We start from the raw sequence: 18,459 nt of genomic DNA, 5'->3' as shown, positions 1-18,459 counted from the left end.
CGAAATCGTAGGAGAATGTCAAAGATCAATGGTGTTAAGGCTGGACCAGGGAGTAGATAGTCATTCAGACTTGGTTCATTCTGAGATTTAGCACTAGCATCATACACTACTCGTAGTTTGGTAGTAGTTCTGTCTCCCTTCACGACTTCCTTATGAGGAATATTATGCACAGTTTCTGGTATGACGTCTTGATCAAGACTCTTGTCAACCAATTCTACAACACCAGAGTTCAGTTGATCCTTAATGACATCATCATACTGTTGTAGTATGTCAGGCTTGGACTTCAATCTTGCTAATGAGGAGCTGAGGCGTTTTTGTGCTACCAAGTAGTTGTCTGGAATTGTAGGGTGTTCTTCCTTAAAGGGAAGAACTTTACTTTGGCAAGATAATCTTCATAGAATTCTTCTTCTCTATCAGTTCACTCCCAGAGTATCATAGTCCCAAAACTTGTTCAGTTCTTCTTTCAGAGAGACGTCAACTGACTTTAAGTCTTCTTCAACTACTTAACACTCTGTCTTCATAACATGCAACACGTTAACACTTGATGAGCTCTACAATGCATCTGCTAAAACATAACCCAGCCTTGTACGAACCGCTACAGGTCCATGTCACTGCCCCCATACCGCATGGTTCTGGACAATAGACCAGTAATAATCAGCACCAATCATAGCAAGGGGCAAGCCTTGTAGATGAGGGTAACTTTGCTGTGCAATCTCAATGGTCTGGTTGGCTATGGGTCCACAAATCAGTTCAACTTCATAAGCATTGACAAACACTTTCAACTGATCTTGGCATTCCAGTGCGAATTGAACAATGTCACATTTCTTCAATGAGGCTTCATTGTTTCCGAGCGTCTTAATCAGAACTGTTTCACTTCCAAATGAGGGCAGGCCTAACTTGTTCCTCAACCGTGTACTTATGAATCAATGAGACCCCTCACATGGCAAGAATTTTCTCCATTAGGATTTCCGACCCTCGATGTGGCAGTTTGCAGCAAAACAGAATAATTCTTAACATCTTGAGTGCAATACAAATTTGTACTTACAGAGTGTTCCTGAGTGGTTCTTCTTGCTTGCGTGAACTATGGTGAAAAGTTTTGCACGCTGCATAGCGATACATGATGTTTCCCGCCACAAATATAACATCTGGCTTGGCAATCCTGGCTCACATCACCACTCCTCAAACAACCAAAACATCGCCTTTTTTGGCGGAGAATTTTTTTCTTCGCTTCTGGTAACGAAGGATGTTGTCCATTGCAGAAAGTACACGACATTTCCTTATGTTCTTGAGGCCTGTCGCTGTATGAAACAAGTGTCGAAGACGTGAGGGGGTCTCTTATTTTGACCGAACCGTAATCCATATCCAAACTCTCGTTTTTCCCTCATTTTCGACTGATCTGTCACTGGACCGAGAACACACCTTTGTTGTACCTGTAACTTCTCTGCAAACGACTTTATTGATGTGTCAAGGTCCCACTCGTTGCTCATACCACGACTCAAAATCAAACGCAACCCTTGAGGAATTTTCGCCATGATCACTGGGGTTAGGAATGTTCCGTACGTGTCAATGGAAATTCCGATTCCTTGCAAACTTCGAACAGCCGACTTTGTTTTGTCCAACAATTGCCGCAATTGTTTAAGATCACCAGTATTATTCACTTTTGGTAGCTGCATTAACATCTCGATGTGTTTAGAAATGATAGGGAGCTTAAGCATCGACGACAAACGACAGGACGACGACGGGCCGGAAGTAAATTCGTGATGCTTTGAATGAACTGCGCATGTCAGTCTCAGTCAAGCCGTCGTCGTGCGTACGTCGACGACTGAATTTTGAGTGAGTTGGCGTTCTCTCGAAAACGTAAGTAATAACCTGTTTAAACTCGCGAAAACTCGGTGTATACTCTGCCTTTATTTTGTATGGATTATTTGATTCGTTATTGGTTGATAAAGCCTGTTTTTATCGCATTTTGTTATTTATAACTTATTCTGTGCACGCGCCACTTACGGGTGTATTTTTTCAGGAAATCCAACATGGCTTCTTCGCAAGACACTTCGAAGAAAGGGTAAGTATCAGAGCTTTGCAGATGTCATTCTTCGGTAGTTTGCCACTAACTTACATCAGCTATTAGTGAAGTAAATTGTTGCTTAAGGTTGCTAAAAATTTGGCCCTAAAGTTCTATTTTTCTATTATCGAACAGGAACAAATATTTTCAGTGGTCAACGGAGCACGATGTCATCATGTGTGGTGAAGTTCTTGTCTTGGAACCGTTAATTTCAAACCGAGGAGCCCGGAAAGGGGAAAGGTTTGGGAAGCTATTGCCCAGCGGCTGAATGCCATTGACCAGCCAAAGTTCAGAGTCTCTGCCAGAGCTGTCCGTGACAGGTACTCTCTCTTGACTGCAAAACAAGCCCAAAAATTACGGGACGAGGAGAAAGCGTCAGGTATTCATGTGGAAATATCAGAACTGGATAGTTTGCTCGAAGATACAATAATATGAATTCTTCATCATCAATCGCACCATCATTTTGCATCAGGAGAAGAAGAGTCCGCATATCTCTAAACGACATATTCGAACGAGAGGTTTAAGGTCGTCTTCGTTTGGGGCTTTTGCTTAAGTTTTTATTTTTCCCGCCGAGAACGAAACCCGCTACCCACTCTTTACAGACATGACGTCATACTCCTGTCGTCGTCGTCTCATTCGTCGTCGATGCTTAAGCTCCCTGATAACTTCTTTGCTTCCGAACCGCTTGTTTAGGAGATCGACTGCATGGCTGTAATTTGAGCTTGTGAGAGGTAAACCAGAAATGGTTTCGGCTGCAGCGCCCTCCAATAATGATTTCAAATACTAAAATTTTTTGACTTCATTCAGAACCTCACTCGTGTGAATTGCGGATGAAAACCTGTCCCAAAATGTTGTCCATTTTGTAGCATCCCCTGTAAACTTACGTAACGTGAGTACGGTAGCTTTGCCTTGTTTGTGCCCTTCACACCATTTTGAGCAGGGAAAGATCCTTGCGGACTCGCCGATGGCAAAAAAATGTCACCGTTTCTTCGACATCATTCGCTTCCTGCTTAGGAGCGAAAAACATAAGGTTATCAATAAGATCGTTTCTTGTAGCGATGCGTTAAACTCGCAGCGCTCTAGGATTTCCTTTTCGATTGCGTCGGCTTCCAATAATTCTGCGATTTCTTGATCAAGCGATGCAATTTCCTTCTGATGTTTTTCCTGGTTAATCTTTTGCGACTTCAGCTTCAGTCGGATGCTTTCCATATCGCCTTTGTTGAGTAACTTCTTCGCATCGTTCATTCATTTACGAACGTGAACTCTGAGCCCTGAGCTCTCCAGAATTTTCTTTTTGACATCCGACATGGCGAAGGTCACAACACACGCGCTCTGTTCCCCTTGCTTTCACTCCCGGGTTATATGCCTCGATGGTGATTGGCTAGGGTGCTTGGGGAGTAAAACAATGGGAAAGGAATGTAGCACTTGGTTGAGCAACTGGCGTTTGTGGGGAGGAGGTAATACGAGTCCCCTAAAAACGACTGCGTGGGAGGCTACTGTTCTATTGAAATGTAAAAATACTGCCCAGACAAATATCGACCATACGTTCTAATGTACAAAATGTTCCATTAGAAACCGGACGATCTATTGAAGGGACGTGTGATTTAAGGTTCTATTAGTAACTGGACGTGCTATTGAAATTACACATGCTCTATTGTTGCTTATTGTGGTAGCTGCTTGCTATTCTAAATGATCATTGGGTGATAACGAGATATCTTTCCTAGTTTGAGGAAGGGGGCGATTTCCTATCGTGACAGGTCGTAGAGCACTGCACCGGCATCGCAGAGGTCATGGGTTCATAGCTCAGTTGGTAGAACACTGCACCGGCATCGCAGAGGTCATGGGTTCGAATCCTGATCAAGCCTGAATGTTTTTTCAGGCTTTCTTTTCGCAACTGCTTAAGCTGCGTACTAACTGCGAAGATCTTTCTTCTATTTTATCTTTCATCCGCAGTTGAAAATTATGTTTCATATATTTACATTCATTTGATCTGGGTGTGTTCGCTTAATGGAGTTTGTGTTTGTGTGTGTTTGAAAACACCAGCTTCTTTTAATCGAAGAATAAAAAGGCCAGCGTCAATACTGAATCTTTTCAGTAACGTGGTCTTGTTTCTTTTTCCTTGTTTGCTTGCTGGTTTGTTTTTAAAACAAAGACAAGACTACGTCAGCAGTAACTATGTTAATAGTCAGGATTTCTTTGAAACCTTTTTAAGTGTGAAAGCCACTTTGCTTAACATACAAATTGCAAATTTAAGATGAATTATTATTATTTTCATTTACATATCTTTTGTGTTCTTAGTGTTCTAACTATACCCAGCGGCCAGGTAACCGATATAGCTAGAGAACGAAGAGCTTTATAACAGCTTGAATATTCAAAACAACAATTTGCGAAACGCTGCTGGCTCTTCAAGTACTCAGCAGCGTCAAGAAGATCTGATTCAGTTGTTGTTATGGAAATTTCATTAAATTTTAAAACGAATAATTTTAAGATTGATATGACACTAGAATGCAGATTTTACCGAATTCACTAACGTGCGCGCTGCGCTCCACGGTTGAAAAAAAAAAAGAGCAAATCGCAAGAATACCTCATTTGAAACACCCATAATTAACCGTTTCGTTTTTGCAATATGGCTGCAGTGTTGGGTTACTTCCACTATTGGAATACTTCAACCGAAGAGGCTTTACAGAACGCATGGCTGGGTTTAGGTGAGGGATATTCTAAGGCTGTATCCGCAACGTATGCTCTTCCTGCCATAGTCATGTCTCCTATCATCGTGTTTGGAAATTCATTGGTAATTCTATCTGTTTTGAAAGACCCTTTGAAAAAACTTCGATCGTCGCCTCCAACCTATATTCTTTTATCAATGGCCATTGCTGATCTTTTAGTTGGTTTGCTCATTTGCCCACTTAATGTGTATTTGGGTTTCGCTGTATTTTACCACAAAGATCCACCATTCCTACCCTTGGTGGTCACTGCATTCTTAACACCAGTTAGCATTGGTCACGTGTTTCTTCTCACCATCAACAGGCTCCTTGCATTGGTGACTCCACTGCATTATCGAGTTAAAGTTACAAATAAGTAAGTCTGCATAGCCACAGTAACTTGCTGGATCTATTGCATCTTGTGTGGATGTGCGTTTTATCTGTTACGTGAACATTACATCACAATGGGAACCTTTTACAAGTTGCAAATATTTCTCGTTCTTCTTTGTATGTTAGTGATGTACTTTGTGCTGCTTTGTCGCTTTCATAGCTATTCCAAGACGGCAAGACAGTTGAACGAACAGTCAAACTCTAACTGTCAACAGATATTTCAAAGAGAGAAAAAACTCTCCAAGGCTATCGCCATTGTCATTTGCGCATTCCTACTCTGCTTCATGCCGTGGTTGATCGTGCAGATAATAATGTATCTTTGTTTGTCATGCCAACCTAATTTATCGTTGGTGGTTCTGTTTTATGCACTCTCGGCCAATTTAGTGCATGCAAATTCTGGGCTGAATCCATTTTTGTACGCATGGAGGCTTCCAAAATATCGAGATACATTCAAGTACCTGTTTCTACGACTAGAACACCTCATGTTGACAGAACACCTCAAGTTGACAAATCCAAATGGGTTATCAACTTATCCTCCAGGTCCTTAAGCGACGCTGAGGTATCTTTACTACAGAAAGGGTTAAATTTTGCTGTTACACCTACAAGCATCCCAGCCACTGAGATAGTTGCCAAGGTTGAATCTGCAATAAGACCACTTGACGCAGAACAGGCAGACACTGTCAGGAGAAACGTAAACTCTATCCTCCAGAGGGCTAAGCCTCCTGAACCTAATATCACTAGGGAGATGAAACAAGCTCTCAAAGGTTTAAAAGAGGATAAGAACATTATGATTCTCCCGGCAGACAAAGGTCGTGCCAGTGTAGTGCTAGACAAAAACACCTATGACGATGAACTGAAAGCACTGATTGAGAAGGGTCCATACCGACTTCTTAATAAAGACCCAACGGGCCGTTTGAGCCGAAAGTTGACTGAAAAGCTTCTGAACTGAAGCGAGGTGGGCACCTGACAGAGTCCGTATATAATAAGATCAGGCCCAAACATAAGCAACCACCTAGAATCTATGGCCTTCCTAAGATACACAAGGTAAATACACCTCTGAGACCTATAGTTTCTTGTGTGAACACCTTTGCTTATGATCTGTCTTCCTACCTAGCCGATGTGTTATCTCCATTAACGTTTAGGGAAATCAGAGTATACAGTTAACAACTCAGCTCATTTCGTGTCCACTATCAACGGTGAGAGGGTACTAGAGAGCGAGATCATGGTGTCTTTTGACGTAGAATCACTGTTCACAAACGTACCTATCGAAGGCGCCGTACAGGCCGCGTTACGGAAACTAGAAGCTGACCCGTGTCTTGCTAACCGCACGACTTTAACACTGACTTGCACAGATTGCGGACCTCTTGGATTTCGTTCTAAGATCCACATACTTCCAGTATGATGGATTAATTTATGAGCAACAAGAGGGAGCAGCCATGGGTAGCCCAGTATCCGCTGTCATAGCTAACTTCTACATGAAGGATTTTGAAGAACAAGCTTTGACTTCTACGCCTTGTATGCCTAAGATTTGGAAACGCTATGTGGATGACACCTTTACCATCTTGAGTCGAGACAAAGTTGACATTTTCCTGCAACACCTCAATAGTCAACAACCAACGATCCGCTTCACTATGGAAACTGAGACCAACAACACCATACCCTTTCTTGACACGTTGATAACTATAGATTCGGATGGCTACCTCTCTACCAGTGTTTACAGAAAGCCTACACACACTGACCAATACCTAGCGTATGATTCACACCACCCGCAATCTGTAAAACGCGGTATTGTCAAGTGCCTGTACGATAGATCGAAACACCTCATAACTAAACCATCAGTTATCTCGCAAGAAAAGAAACACCTCTCATCAGTTCTTGTTTCTAACGGTTATCCGTTTTCGTTTGTGAAAAACATTACGAAAACAAAGAAACAAACAGCCACAAAAGAACCAGCGCCTGAAATTAAATCTACTGCGGTGCTACCATACGTCAAAGGGTTATCAGAGGCTCTTCGCCGTTGCCTACAACAGCAAGGCATACGGACAGTTTTCAGATCTGACACAACACTTAGATCACACCTAGTGCGACCTAAGGACACTGTCAACCCTGCAAAACAAGACGGAGTAGTCTACAAGATTCCCTGTGAGTGTGGCAAGGTCTATATTGGAGAGACGGGAAGATCCATGCATGAAAGGATTAAGGAACACGATAGAGACATACGGCTTGCTCGAACCCAATCCTCCGCCGTTTCAGAACACAGCAATGCGACGGGCCACTATCCGCTCTGGGATGAGGTTAAGTTTATTGACCGAGACCCACATTGGTACACCCGTAGGGTTAAAGAGGCTATTCACATAAGACTTCACCCTGACAACATCAATAGGGATAATGGAATTGAAATTCCGGAAGCGTAGATGCCCACGATCAAACTACACAGCAACCGATCGGTACCAAGGCGGACGGCCGAGGGAACAATTTCTAGTCTGAACGACGAGGATCGAAATCCTCCAATCAACAACAGCCTAAGAGAGGACCGAAACACACCAATCAATACAAACCAAGGTGCTACTTATACTGTCACGCAATCAGTCGACACCATCGCCTGATGAAGACCAGCAGTATAGCGGTCGAAACGTCGCGATCCACATCTTTGTGACTCAATCGTGAGACAAACGATTAACTCATCTATCATTTTAAACCACGATGACAAACACCTTTCATAATATTGAATTAAATGCTGTGCTCATGAAAACAGACTAGACGCGGAATATCGTGTTTACGATACAAGGCTTTGATAGCACCATATGCATCATGTTAGAAGTTAAAGGAGTAACATAACTTTAGCCTGCTCTGTAAAGGTGGTTATTAATAAAAAGGAATATACAATCCTCGCATGTAAGACGTGGTAGAAACGTTAATTACTTTTTCCTGTCTTATGTTTACCCTCCTTCTCTTCTAACAAAAGGCCGTAAGTTCGTTAAGACCGAAATTTTAATTGCCAAAGAAAACATTTTAATGTCGAGATTTCATCTCACAGCATCGAGAGCCGGCAGGTTGAAGCCACTTTCATATAGTGCTATGAAACTTCATATTGTTGGGAGGTGCGTCTTGTATTGCCCCAAACAGCCTACATCTTACTTAGAGAAAAAGCGGTGTCAACAATTGCACAAGAACACCACTTAGATTCTAGGCAGGCCGTTTCGCTCAGTTCACCTTTTCTCGCTTTCCTTTGCTTTAGTATCTCGATCTCGTACTCGCCAGGAAGCAAGAAGATAGATTAAGACGCGTCATTGTTGAAGTCTATTTATTGAAATATACATCTTTAGAACGTTTAATTAGGGTTTGCTATCGCGAAATACCATTAGCACTGTTTGCTGATCATGACATAGAAAGGACCGTGACGGTCAGTAGTCTTGGATCTTGGATTATTCCTCCCAAGTAGTATTAAATAACACCGGCAGATCTGAAAGTTATGAAACATAAATAACTAGGACATAAAAAGTATGAATAAATGAAATGTTTGCTGCTTGAGTCATACCGTTTTGATTTGAGTGGGAGGGCTCATCGCTAGAATTCCCCACAAGGCCGGCCTGAGCCTAGACTGACACAGTCCTATCGTTTGCTGTTGCCGGAGAAAGCGTGTTCCTGTACCACCAGGAAGAAAGTGCAATTGATAGAAGCCAGAAAAACAGTGAGGGGCTATAGCAGTGTATTCGGCGCTGGAGATCTATTGTAGTTGTTAGCCTGATGAATTCAGGGAGGTTAACGTCAGTGAACAACGTTTTTTTTAATGTTTTTAAGAGATTTGAAATATAAACATTTTTGAAATCACTATGGCGCCGAGTTCCTGTAATTTTAAGTTCTCGTTTCAGTCGTGTACATGATCTTCGCTGTTGAACACATAATCCTGAACGTTTTTGCAGTTTTTTCAATCATTAGGGTAAGTAAATTAGAAAGACGTAGGTTGTCATATTTATTTGCGCTTTTGATCATTCCCTAACCAATGATATGCGTGCGTGATCTGCTGTCATATATTTCGAAATATCGAACCTTTTTCGCTGATTGTACAACAGTAAAACTAAAATACATATGACGTGTGATAAGGGTTGATTTATTCGTATTCCAGCCCACCTCTAATTTCCTTCTGACGAATGGCAACGCCAAGACACGAATAACTTTTAAGCTTTGAATTTTGTCTGATGCAGCTGTGTCAACTGTAACAAGAGAAACTGGAGAGAGACATTGAGAGATTTAGCGTTAATATGCGATGTAATGCATTAATTTTGACTTCACCCTCAGTGATCAACAATATTACCTCATATATTGTTCGTGGCCTAAATAACGGCTATCTTACACTTTATCTGCCTGATATGATATCTTGACTTACAATTTTTAATTATTTTTAAGTTTCTTAATACAGTTATATATTCTGATACATTCTACGCTGCTAAGGGCACGCATATATCTAACCGTGAATGTTGTTGCCTAAGTCATTTCTCAGCTGACCGAATGGAATCAGATGAAAAAGGTTTTTTCCCCCAGAAATCAGGAAAAAATGTGTATGCGATTTACAAATGGCCATTAAAACCGCAGATATCTTGTAAGCTTTCCTGATGAGTTATTAATGAAGTTTAAAATGTCGCTGGTAAGAACTTTTTTTCATCCAAACATGTTAGCAGTAAAACGAGTTAGGTAAACATGGTAAGTTTTTAACTAAATTTTACATCAATTTGTTCTTTTTGTTTTTTTCTTTTATTTATTCAGCCGATCAGTTCCCACATCCATTAGTGAGTGGATAATATGCAAATTCACCGATAGATAAATCCGCTAAAAGTTTTACTTGTACTCACACTCAATCTCAGTATTGACAATCAGTAAAACGTCTCGGAGTCGTTAGGTCACCAGCGCCTAGCGCGAAACTAGGGTCAAACAAAGAGGTATATCGCAAATCAAAACTGAACGACCTCCTGGAGAGTTCTTACTGACAACAATGGCGGCCATTACGGGCAACTTTGATTTCTGGAATATGACAAGCGAAGAAGCCTTGCTAAACGTATGGCTCAAGGTCGACAATGTAAAGACCATATCCACAACTGTTGCTGTTCTGGCAATGATCATGTCTCCGATCATCGTGTTTGGAAATTCGTTGGTCTTCGTATCAGTTTGGAAAGATCCCCTGAAGAAACTTCGGTCATCACCTTCAAACTTTATCATTCTTTCCATGTCCATTGCTGACCTTCTGATTGGTTTGGTGGCGTGTCCTCTGACTGCGTATTGGGGCTGGGCTGTATTTCACAGGAGCAATCCGGCATTTGAACCTTTGAAATTCTTTTCTACGCTAATTAATGTCAGTGCTGGCCATGTGCTTCTGCTAAGCATCGACAGATTCTTTGCTTTGGTGACTCCATTCCAATATCGAGTCAAGGTTACAAATAGGCGAGTCTGCATCGCTACTGTAGCATGTTGGATCTATTTCGTGCTATTCGGATGCGCATTTGCCGTTTGGCCAAACCAGTACATCATCGTGGGAACTATATACAACGTGCAAATCTTCTGTATTCTGATCTGTATCTTGGTCATGAACTTTGTGACTTTAAGTCGCTTTCACAAATATTCACAGACCACTAAAGCACTGGAGGACCAGTCACCAACAATTCGTGAACAGATTCTTCATAGGGAAAGAACTGTATGTAAAGCCATCGCCATCGTCATCTGTGCATTTCTAATCTGCTTTGTGCCTTGGTTTATATTGCAAATACTATTATATGTTTGTATTCCATGCGGCCGTAATCTGTCCCTGTTGATGTTAGTGTATGCAATCATTGCCGCTTGGATGTATTCAAATTCCGCAGTAAACCCATTTCTGTACGCATGGAGGCTTCCTAAATATCGAGATACATTCAAGCACTTCTTGAAGAAGCGAAAGTACTGCCACAGCATTGAAAACAGGCAAGTCAGGGATTATCAGGATACAAGGCTTTAAAATCCTCCAGAAATCACGGAATGAAAGTCTAAAATTAAACTGAATTAAAATGAAGCTATAGTGGGCCAAAAGCAGCAGAATGTTTTGAAAATGGTTATTATCTTTTTTCCAAAATGACAGCCGGTAAAATTTCCATAAAGATGAAAACGAGTATTCTTAATGGAAGCTGTATTCAAATGTGCTTTTCTTACTAGGAAGATGTCGCACAGCTTTCATTTGTAACAAAAGATAAGGATTGCCTTCAGCAGTAAAAGGCAATTGTACTAAATAATAAAAAGAATTGCCTTCCCATCTACAGCACAATCGTGTGTGCCGTCATTCGTATTTTTAAACATTTTTAAATTTAAAAGTTACAAAGAAAGGCCTGACTTGCCAGTTATAACTGCCTTCTCAACGTCAGAGATGGCAAATACAATTTCCTAACTCTGTAAATATCGTGTAGCTTTGTTTAATCAAAGGTTTAAGAAAATAACCTGCTTCAAGAAAAATCTAAATGCAATATTTTGAGTTACGAAAACTGGTACGGAGGTTTTTGAATTTTTGATTTAATCCCGTTCATGAATCACATTGGAACACCTCGTCAGAAGTTGTCACATTTATAATATATATATATATGTATATATACTATATAATATACAATATGCAAACTTTCAATTATAAAGGTTTCAACTAAGACTTACATACGTCACACTTCCTTTCAAATCAATTAGAACAAACAGTTAGGGATTCTGTACTCATCAGCGTTGATCACGAAACACACGCCAAACAGGAAGATTCGGAAAAAAGCTGAGTCAAAGCAACATCTCAACGGCGAGATTGGAACTTCTCCTGGCGAAATGGCTGCCGTTACAGGTCACTTCAATTTTTGGAATCTGTCAAGCGAAGACGCTTTACAAAAGGCATGGCTTCGTGCTGGAAATGCAAAGACTATATCCGCGACTATTGCTATACCTGCTATTACCATGTCTCCAATAATTGTGCTTGGCAATTCATTGGTCGTCTTGTCAGTTTGGAGAGATCCTTTGAAGAACCTACGATCGTCACCATCAAACTTTATTCTCCTGTCTATGGCTATTGCCGATCTTTTGGTTGGTTTAGTTGGATGTCCATTGACTGCTTATTGGGGATGGGCTGTATTTTACCATCAAGACCTACCGTTTGGACTTTTTGCATCTAGTTTTCTCTTTGTAAATGTCAGTATAGGTCACATGCTCCTCTTAACCACAGACAGGTTTTTCGCTTTGGTCACCCCACTCCAGTATCGAGTTAAAGTGACAAACAAACGAGTCGGTATCGCGACAGTTAGTTGCTGGGTCTATTTTTTGTTGTTCGGATGTGTATTTTCTTTATGGCAAAAACGTTTTGTCATACTGGCAGCCATTTACAACATACAAGTTTTCTTTATAATCGTTTGTATTTTGGGGTTGTACATTGTGATCCTGTATCGCTTTCACAAATATGTTAAGACTACCACTGAAGCACTGGAGGACCAGTCAGCACTACATCGTCAACAAATACTTCAAAGAGAAAGAACGCTCTGCAAGGCCATCGCCATCATCATCTGTGTGTTCTTAATCTGTTTCATGCCTTGGTTCACAGTACAGATACTACTTTACATTTGTATTCCATGCGCCCAAAATTTATCGCTTTTGTGGCTGGTTTTTGCGTTTACAGCCGGATTAATGCAAGCAAATTCAGCCGTAAATCCATTCTTGTACGCATGGAGGCTTCCTAAATATCGAGATACGTTCAAGCACTTCTTGAAGAGGCGAAAGTGCTGCTACAGCATTGAAAACAGGCAAGGCAGGGATTGTTACGATACAAGGCTTTAAAGTCCTCCAGAAATCACGGCATGAAAGTCTAACATTGAAAGTTAAAATGAAGTGTGGTGTTAGGTATATTGCGCTACCTTTTCACGAACCTTACCATGAAGACCCACCATTTAGACCTTTAACATCTAGTTCTCTCTTTGTAACTGTCAGCATCAGTCACATGCTCCTCTTAACCACCAACAGGTTTTTCGCTTTGGTCACCCCATTCCAGTGGCGTTGTACATTGTGATCCTGTATCGCTTTCACAAATATGCTAAGACTACCACTGAAGCACTGGAGGACCAGTCAGCAGTACATCGTCAACAAATGCTTCAAAGAGAAAGAACGCTCCGCAAGGCCATTGCCATCATCATCTGCGTGTTCTTCATCTGTTTCATGCCTTGGTTCATAGTACAGATACTACTTTACATTTGTATTCCATGCGCCAAAAATTTATCGCTGTTGATGTTGGTTTATGCGTTTACAGCCGGATAAATGTAGGCAAATTCAGCCGTAAATCCATTTTTGTACGCATGGAGGCTTCCTAAATATCGAGATACATTTAAGCACTTCTTGAACACTGGCGCTGGTGCCATGTCAGTGCAAACCGACAAGTCGATGATTCTTTTTGGGATACAAGGCTTTAACGGCAAGGCCTCCATCCTGCCTGCAGGCAGCACATGCAAGAAGTTAGGCCTTTAAAAAACTGAACATAGGCAGGTGTCTATCTACCTTGACAGTAGACATGGTTATGATTGAAATAAGGCCTCCCAAAATACTAGGTTTATGTATACAGTCAACTCTCGCCTTGCGGATACCTCGCTATTACGGACACCCCGATAATACGGACAGCAGCTAAATCCCCGGTAGACAGCCACTATTACGGACAGGACAATGACTCGCGGTCCCGAGGGTGTCCGCAATAAAGGGATTTGACTTTAAACAGTACTCACTAAAACATTTACGAAAAGAAAATCATTGACGGAGGATATTTCTTTTTCATGAAAAAAGTAGATCATTCGTTCAGAAAACAAAATGGACCCAAAAGCGTAGAGGTAGGTCGCAGTACTATTATAAACTAGTGAATCGTTTTCGCTAACATGGAAATCCATCCGGCATTCTACAGTGACAATGCATACTGACTCAGTAAATCCATTTAGGTCAATCGTGAGTCCCACAGGGCACAATATTAATTTTTTGATTAAGATCTAACTTAGAAATATTTAACAATGTAAAATGAACAACAGTAAAAACAAGAAAAGAAGTCAATTACACGACTACATGAATCATATACTGAACTGATACCGAGTTGCTGAGAAGTGTAAGGCACAAACGGCCATCGAATCAGTCATGATAGAATCTGGTAGATTTGGCTGCGAATGGCTTAATCAATCAAGGCTCTGAGAGATAGCAAATATCCTGAGACGCGTATAATAATACCTGATCAGTGATCTTATCAAACTTTTATTAAAGGACCCCATGAAGTTTATATCTAATATAACTTTCATTTGAAACAAACTTCGATTAAATTTATGACAATAACCCTTTTCACGGTTAACTCTGCTCATTTGCATTACAATGAAATCTAGCATGTTTGTGAGGCAATTTCGGGCTATTTTGTAGTTTTAGCCCGAAATTTCCTCGCATCCACATTGGATAACATTGTAATGCAAATGAGAAAAATCAACCGTGAAAAGGGCTATTGAAAGAGATATGAATTAGATCATTTGCATAGATATGAGTTTTCTTTTTGTTTACCTCATTCTGCTTATTCTAAACGGGGAAGTATAAGCGATGGCTATGATTTTATTTTATGTGTTAGTTATGGTTATGTTTTTCTCAGTTAATAGAGTGGTATTTTTGTGCAGTTTATGATTATGAGAGAAAGCAGCCGATCTTAACCTTAGCATGGGTGGTTGTAATACAAAAAAAATTGGGAGTAACCACGCATTTTTCAGAGATAATTAAGCACAATAATTTTAAAAAGCTTAAAAAATATATGCATGACATTTTTGTTCCAAATCGCGTTGTCCAATTCTTTCTGTAGTCATACTCGGGATTAAAGTTATCTGGACTTCCGCTACGCGGCCGAGTCTGATTTTGTTTTAGTCACTCAAATCATATTATAATTAGACGGACTGAATTGGACTCTAGTCAGTCCTATTACAATTACAAAATGACTGGACCCGAACGGAAAACATTTATTAATCCGTACTTTATAAACCGGTTGAAAACTAATGTCTGAATATATTTGGAAAATCATATCTTAACCACTGATTTTCTGATTTTCTGCGTCTGCGTTTGTAAAAATGAATCAATTGTGACTAAAAATTTATGAAAAGCACCTAGTAAACATATAGTCAGTGGTATTTTGTCGACATTTTAAAAGCATAAATGTCCAAATATATTTAGAGAGATACGCTGGTAGTGTCTCATCTGTCTGCCGATATCAGTACTCGTTACTAAGAACCCAAGGTATTTTTTGACATTTTATTTGACAATTTCACGAAGGGTATAAAAGTGTCATAAGTTTCTATTCTTGATTATTAACAGTATACAAGTTTTGTGGATTTTGTTTGTTCCCTTCATCCCTTGATCGCTTGCGTATTCCATCAGTGCACCTGAACAAACTACTCCTTATATGGTCACTCAAGGTTTAACGTGGATCTACCCTAAACCCATATAAGAATAAGTTTTACCAAACAGTTACAGTCAGCCGAAAACACGACTTCATCAGAATTAAATTGACTAATTCGTTTTTCAAGAATAAATCCGGCTGTCAAATTTTTCGATTTGACGCAATTCATTATTCAAATAAATATAGTACTACCTTGACACAATCAACAATCCGAAAATTTCCTTCATGAAAAAAGTTTCGTTCTTAAACCATAGTTAATTTAAGGCAACGGTTATGAAACCTGATAAACTTCTTTGTTGTATGTTTTTGTTTGGTTTTTTGGCCTATACCCTGCACAAAAAACAATAGAATTTGGAATGAGTTGGAGCAACTGACCAATGGAAACGTTTTTGTTAAGATATTCAACTGTGGTGTGGTATGCTCAAACACAACTCTTTCACTGCGAAAGAAGTAATCCTGAAATAGGTTGTCTTGGGAGAAAATTACAAGTGATCTTGTTTCTCTGGGCGGTACCACTTGATAATAATACCAGTATGAAGTAAAAACAATAAAAATTTGCTTTATCATTTGAAAGACAATTTATATGTATAATATATTATCAGTTTCATTGCTTTAAGATATATGAAATTAAACGGTGGTCTACTTTGGTCATTTGCATATATATGAGTTTCTTTATCTCTTCTACCTATTCTTAAAGGATGTATAAACAATACTTTTGAAAAGCAATAAACAGACTAGGTAAACCCTGAACTTATATGGATGTCTTCTTTTCTCTGAGAGTGAAGTCATCATTCTGGCTATTCAGAACAGGAAAAAAATTAAAGTGATCTTGTCGGTTCACCCTGGTACCGTAATAACATCACAATTTTGCTTGGATGATGCGAGAAACATAATAAGCTGTTTTATTATCTGAAACCAATTGGCGAGTGCTGGAACAGATTTATACTACGGATCACCAGAATTATTCTCCTCAGATATACTGTAATAGCAGCTAACATGGCCGCCGTGTTTGGTCACATGGATTACTGGAATGCTTCCGGAAAAATGCTTGTAAGCAAGCTTAAAGAACTGATGAAGGAAGAATCTGTAACGCAAATGACAATTATGGGTATCTGCTATTTACTTTTATCAGTAGCAGCCGTAGTGGGAAACACGTTTGTTATTGCCGCAGTGTGGACAGATCCATTAAAGACATTGAGGTATTCGCCAACAAACGTAATTCTCCTATCGCTAGCAATAGCCGATGTAATGGTTGGATTGGTCCTTGCCCCTGGTACCTCCGCGTTTTATTTCCGCCTTGCGATGAAAACAGACCCCTGGACGTCCCTTTTGCCCGTTTTGATATTCAGCCATTTTTTTCTTATTGTATCCGTTGGCCACATTTTGCTGTTGACTATCGACAGGTATTATGCTTTGGCAAAGCCCTTCAAATATCGGCTGATATTTACGAAAAAGCGAGTGGCGATCGCCTCTTCATCAATATGGGTTTCTTGTTTTTCTTTTGCTGTCCTGGCAAGCTTACTGCAAGAATATTTTCTCGTGTTGTTCTTCATTTACACCATACTAGTTGGGCTTTCCTCAGAGAGCTTTAGTTTTTTGTACTTTGTGACGCTGAGGCAGCTATGCAAACATCATAAGACTCGAATTATGAGTGAAAACTCTCAGTCCAACAAGGTCTTGCTTTACGAAAGGGAGAAGAAAGTGTTCGTGGTAATTCTCTCGGTCATTCTAGCCTTTTACGTTTGTTTTCTTCCATGGTTGGTAAACCAGTTTTTATTCTTCTTCTGCCGGCAGGCTTGTCACAGAAAATCCTGGTTGGTTTTTAACCACGCGGCAGAATTTATTATATTTTTTAATTCTGCTATGAATCCGTTTTTATACGCGTGGAGGTTTTCCAAATTTCAAGCCACTTTCAAGTATTTTTGGAGAAAATATTGCTGTCCAAACGGACCGCGGAGAAATGCAGTCAATGTTACTGACGAAAGGCAAACACATGATTCAAGGTTGTGAGAGTGCTTAAATGCCATCTCGTCAGTTAGGAAATAAGTTGTAGTTCTAACTAACAGCTGCAATAAACCACCTCAAAACTTTGACATAAGGATACGTAGACAGCGTTTTCAGGAAGGAAAAGAAACCTTGGAATAATAATTAGTATGCTAGAATTTCAAAGGGCTAGGAGGTACACAGAGTCGTAGACGCCATCAATACAAAATTTACCAATTTTCAAAAATTGGTCCGTGTTGATTTCATTAAATTCTGACCGACGTTGATGTTGAGGGGAGCATGGATGTCGCAGTCAGGTGAGAGCACTCGCCTCCTACCAATGTGGACGGGGTTCGATTCCCGGACTCGGCGGCATATGTGGGTTGAGTTTGTTGTTGGTTCTCGTCCTTGCTCCGAGAGGTTTTTCTCCGCGTACTCCCGTTTTCCCGTCCCCTACAAAACCAACACTTCTAAATTCCAATTCGTTTTGGAAAGTGTCCCCAATAAGTGCTGTGCGCTAAATACATTGACACTTAAATGAAGTGATTTATTTATTTTATTTTATTGAATTTGAACTTGCAAACGGTAATATATTGCTTTAGTGATTGTCCTTCTACTGTGGCGTCAGGATGTTCAATTTATATGGTCCGATTGCAGTTTGATGTCTTGTTTACACACAGAATTAATTCGAAGATCACTGCTGCTAGTCGCACAAGACGACGTCTTTAATTTAAGTCTCACAAGGGTGTTTACGATTTTCTACCTCACAAACTCACTGTAACCTATAAAAATATCAAATTGAAATTCTTGGAGAATCCGACCTGGAGTCAAGATGATCCAGGAGCAAAACCTTTGGGACTGCCATATGACCCTCCGGATATGATTTTCAA

The 18,459-nt window shown here is 40.2% G+C and overlaps 3 protein-coding genes across 7 annotated transcripts in view; 2 read left to right on the top strand and 1 right to left on the bottom strand.

Annotated features, from left to right (window-relative positions):
- Window positions 1-18,459, bottom strand: part of LOC146472833 (adrenocorticotropic hormone receptor-like) — a 59,833-nt gene that overhangs the window by 23,320 nt on the left and 18,054 nt on the right. The window contains exon 3 of one of the 5 annotated variants that reach the window (XR_014866502.1): window positions 5,192-5,612. The exons of 3 other annotated variants lie outside the window; for them this stretch is intronic. Coding sequence is in view for 1 of the 2 variants with exons in the window: in XM_085119070.1 (XP_084975196.1) it covers window positions 9,151-9,383 (233 nt within the window). In the remaining variant the exon portion in view is untranslated. Of the gene's footprint in view, window positions 1-5,191; window positions 5,613-7,987; window positions 9,384-18,459 lie in introns of those variants that run through there. One more of the 5 variants, XM_085119070.1, reaches the window with a different exon arrangement.
- Window positions 9,393-11,656, top strand: LOC146472836 (adenosine receptor A2a-like). The gene has a single exon (XM_085119077.1). It carries the CDS (start codon window positions 10,145-10,147, stop codon window positions 11,135-11,137), a length of 993 nt encoding a protein of 330 aa, XP_084975203.1. The 5' UTR covers window positions 9,393-10,144; the 3' UTR covers window positions 11,138-11,656.
- On the top strand, window positions 11,772-14,213 carry LOC146472835 (adenosine receptor A2a-like). Its single transcript, XM_085119076.1, has one exon. It carries the CDS (start codon window positions 11,974-11,976, stop codon window positions 12,967-12,969), a length of 996 nt encoding a protein of 331 aa, XP_084975202.1. The 5' UTR covers window positions 11,772-11,973; the 3' UTR covers window positions 12,970-14,213.

Source organism: Pavona decussata, unplaced genomic scaffold, assembly GCF_977016875.1.
Source record: "Pavona decussata unplaced genomic scaffold, jaPavDecu1.1 SCAFFOLD_96, whole genome shotgun sequence".
NCBI classification, from domain to species: domain Eukaryota; kingdom Metazoa; phylum Cnidaria; class Anthozoa; order Scleractinia; family Agariciidae; genus Pavona; species Pavona decussata.
Note: the sequence above shows the minus strand (reverse complement) of the source record. Positions and strands in the feature narration are given on the sequence as shown.